At 37.1% G+C, this 2,075-nt stretch overlaps 1 protein-coding gene across 1 annotated transcript; it reads left to right on the forward strand.

Moving 5' to 3' along the window:
* The first annotated feature begins 512 nt into the window (after positions 1 to 512).
* Positions 513 to 2,075, forward strand: LOC131606067 (uncharacterized). Its single transcript, XM_058878351.1, has one exon. The coding sequence runs from the start codon at positions 513 to 515 to the stop codon at positions 2,073 to 2,075; it is 1,563 nt and encodes a 520-aa protein (XP_058734334.1).

Raw genomic sequence — 2,075 nt, forward strand, 5'->3', positions numbered from 1 at the left:
TGTAACCATAGCTATCATTCAAATGAATGTAACATATCACTAACCCAAAAAGAACTCTGATTTTACATATCACTAACTCAAAAAGAACTCTGATTTATTAGTCCACTATGGATAAGTGTTCTTTAGTTAAGCCAGGACAGGGAGCTCATCTTGTTATTTCATGAAATTCCTTATCCATAGTGAATAACTTATATTCAAATGAGGTAACAGAGATAGGACATGAGCTAACTAAAGAACTCTTGTGAAATCTGCCTCTTGTGTATTTCACAAGAGTTTCTAATTATTAGTCCACTATGGATAAGATAGAACTAGAAGTAAGTTTTAAATCTGCCTCTTGTGAATGGTAAGAAAGTGGGGCAGTAGGATAGGTAAGAGTTTAAGGGGGTTACGTGAAATGTACTCTATATGAGCTCCCCCCCTCTCTCTCTCTCTATCTATCTATCTATCTATCTCTCTCTCTATCTATCTATCTCTCTCTCTCTCACACTATTCTTTCTCTTCTATTCATAGCTATGGATTGTAGTTGGATGCAAAAAAACCGCTCAAGTGAAGAGTATAAAAAAGGAGTGTTAGAGTTTTTGACATTTGCCGAAACTAATCTTCCCAAAAGTAATGGACGATTTCATTGTCCTTGTGCTAAGTGTGTGAATATTGCACCTTTAAATGCTAACATCGTATGGGATCATCTTATAGTCAATGGGATTTGTCAAAATTATACGAAGTGGATATGGCACGGTGAATTGTCTGATGCGCCAATGGCCTACCTGAGAGAAGAGTTTGATATAGAGGCGAGTGATTATCTAGAAGAAATGATTCGTGATATTGGACAAGACTCTTTTCAACGAGCACACGTACACGATACTCTTTGCAATGACAACAAAGTTCCTTTGTATCCAGATTGTAAAAACTTCACACGATTATCGGCCGTGCTGAGATTATTCAATTTGAAGGCAATTAATAGTTGGACCGATAAAAGCTTCACACAATTGCTTGAGTTGTGGAAGGAAATGCTTCCAGATGAAAACACGTTGCCGGACCGGGTGTATGATGCAAAAAAGATATTATGTCCTATGGGTATGGAGTATAAGAAAATACATGCATGCCCCAATGATTGCATATTGTACTGGAAAGATAATGAAGAGAAAGAAAAGTGTCCCAAGTGTATGACATCACGATATAAAAAGAAAGGTGATGATGAAAGTTGTGATGTAACCACAAAGGGTCCTCCAGCAAAGGTGTTATGGTACCTTCCAATTATTCCGAGGTTTAAGCGATTGTTTGCGAATTTAAATGATGCGAAGAATATTAGATGGCATGCAGAAGAGAGGAATTGTGATGGAAAAATTCGGCATCCGGCCGATTCTTTGCAATGGAAGAAGGTTGATACCTTAATTCCTGACTTCGGCAATGAACCAAGAAACCTTAGGCTTGGACTTTCTACAGATGGAATGAATCCATATGGCAGTTTAAGTAGTAATCATACTTCATGGCCTGTTCTATTGATTATTTACAACTTATCTCCTTGGTTGTGCATGAAGAGGAAACACATTATGTTATCTATGATGATTTCGGGACCGAAACAACCTGGAAATGACATAGATGTCTATCTAAGTCCCTTAATTGATGACTTAAGAAAGTTGTGGGATGAAGGAATTTATGTGTTTGATAGTTTTTCAAATGAAACTTTCAAATTGCGTGCCATGTTATTTTGCACCATCAATGACTTTCCAGCTTATGGTAACTTGTCTGATTACAAAGTTAAGGGGCATAAAGCATGCCCTATATGTGAAAAAGATACTTGCTACCATCAGTTGGAGAAGGGAAAGAAGACTGTTTATCTTGGACATCGAAGATTTCTTAAACGTAACCACCCATATCGAAGATTAAAAAAGGCTTTTAATGGATATCAAGAGTATAAGGTTGCCCCGAAGGCCTTAACTGGAGAAGAAGTCTATCACCGGGTGAGGAACATAAGTGTTAGTTTTGGAAAAAAACAAAAAAAGTTACAAATAGTAATATATGGAAGAAGAGGTCTGTATTCTTTGACCTTCCATATTGGTCTAGTCTTGATGTAA

The sequence above is a fragment of the Vicia villosa genome, linkage group LG5 (assembly GCF_029867415.1).
Source record: "Vicia villosa cultivar HV-30 ecotype Madison, WI linkage group LG5, Vvil1.0, whole genome shotgun sequence".
Taxonomy (NCBI): Eukaryota; Viridiplantae; Streptophyta; class Magnoliopsida; order Fabales; family Fabaceae; genus Vicia; species Vicia villosa.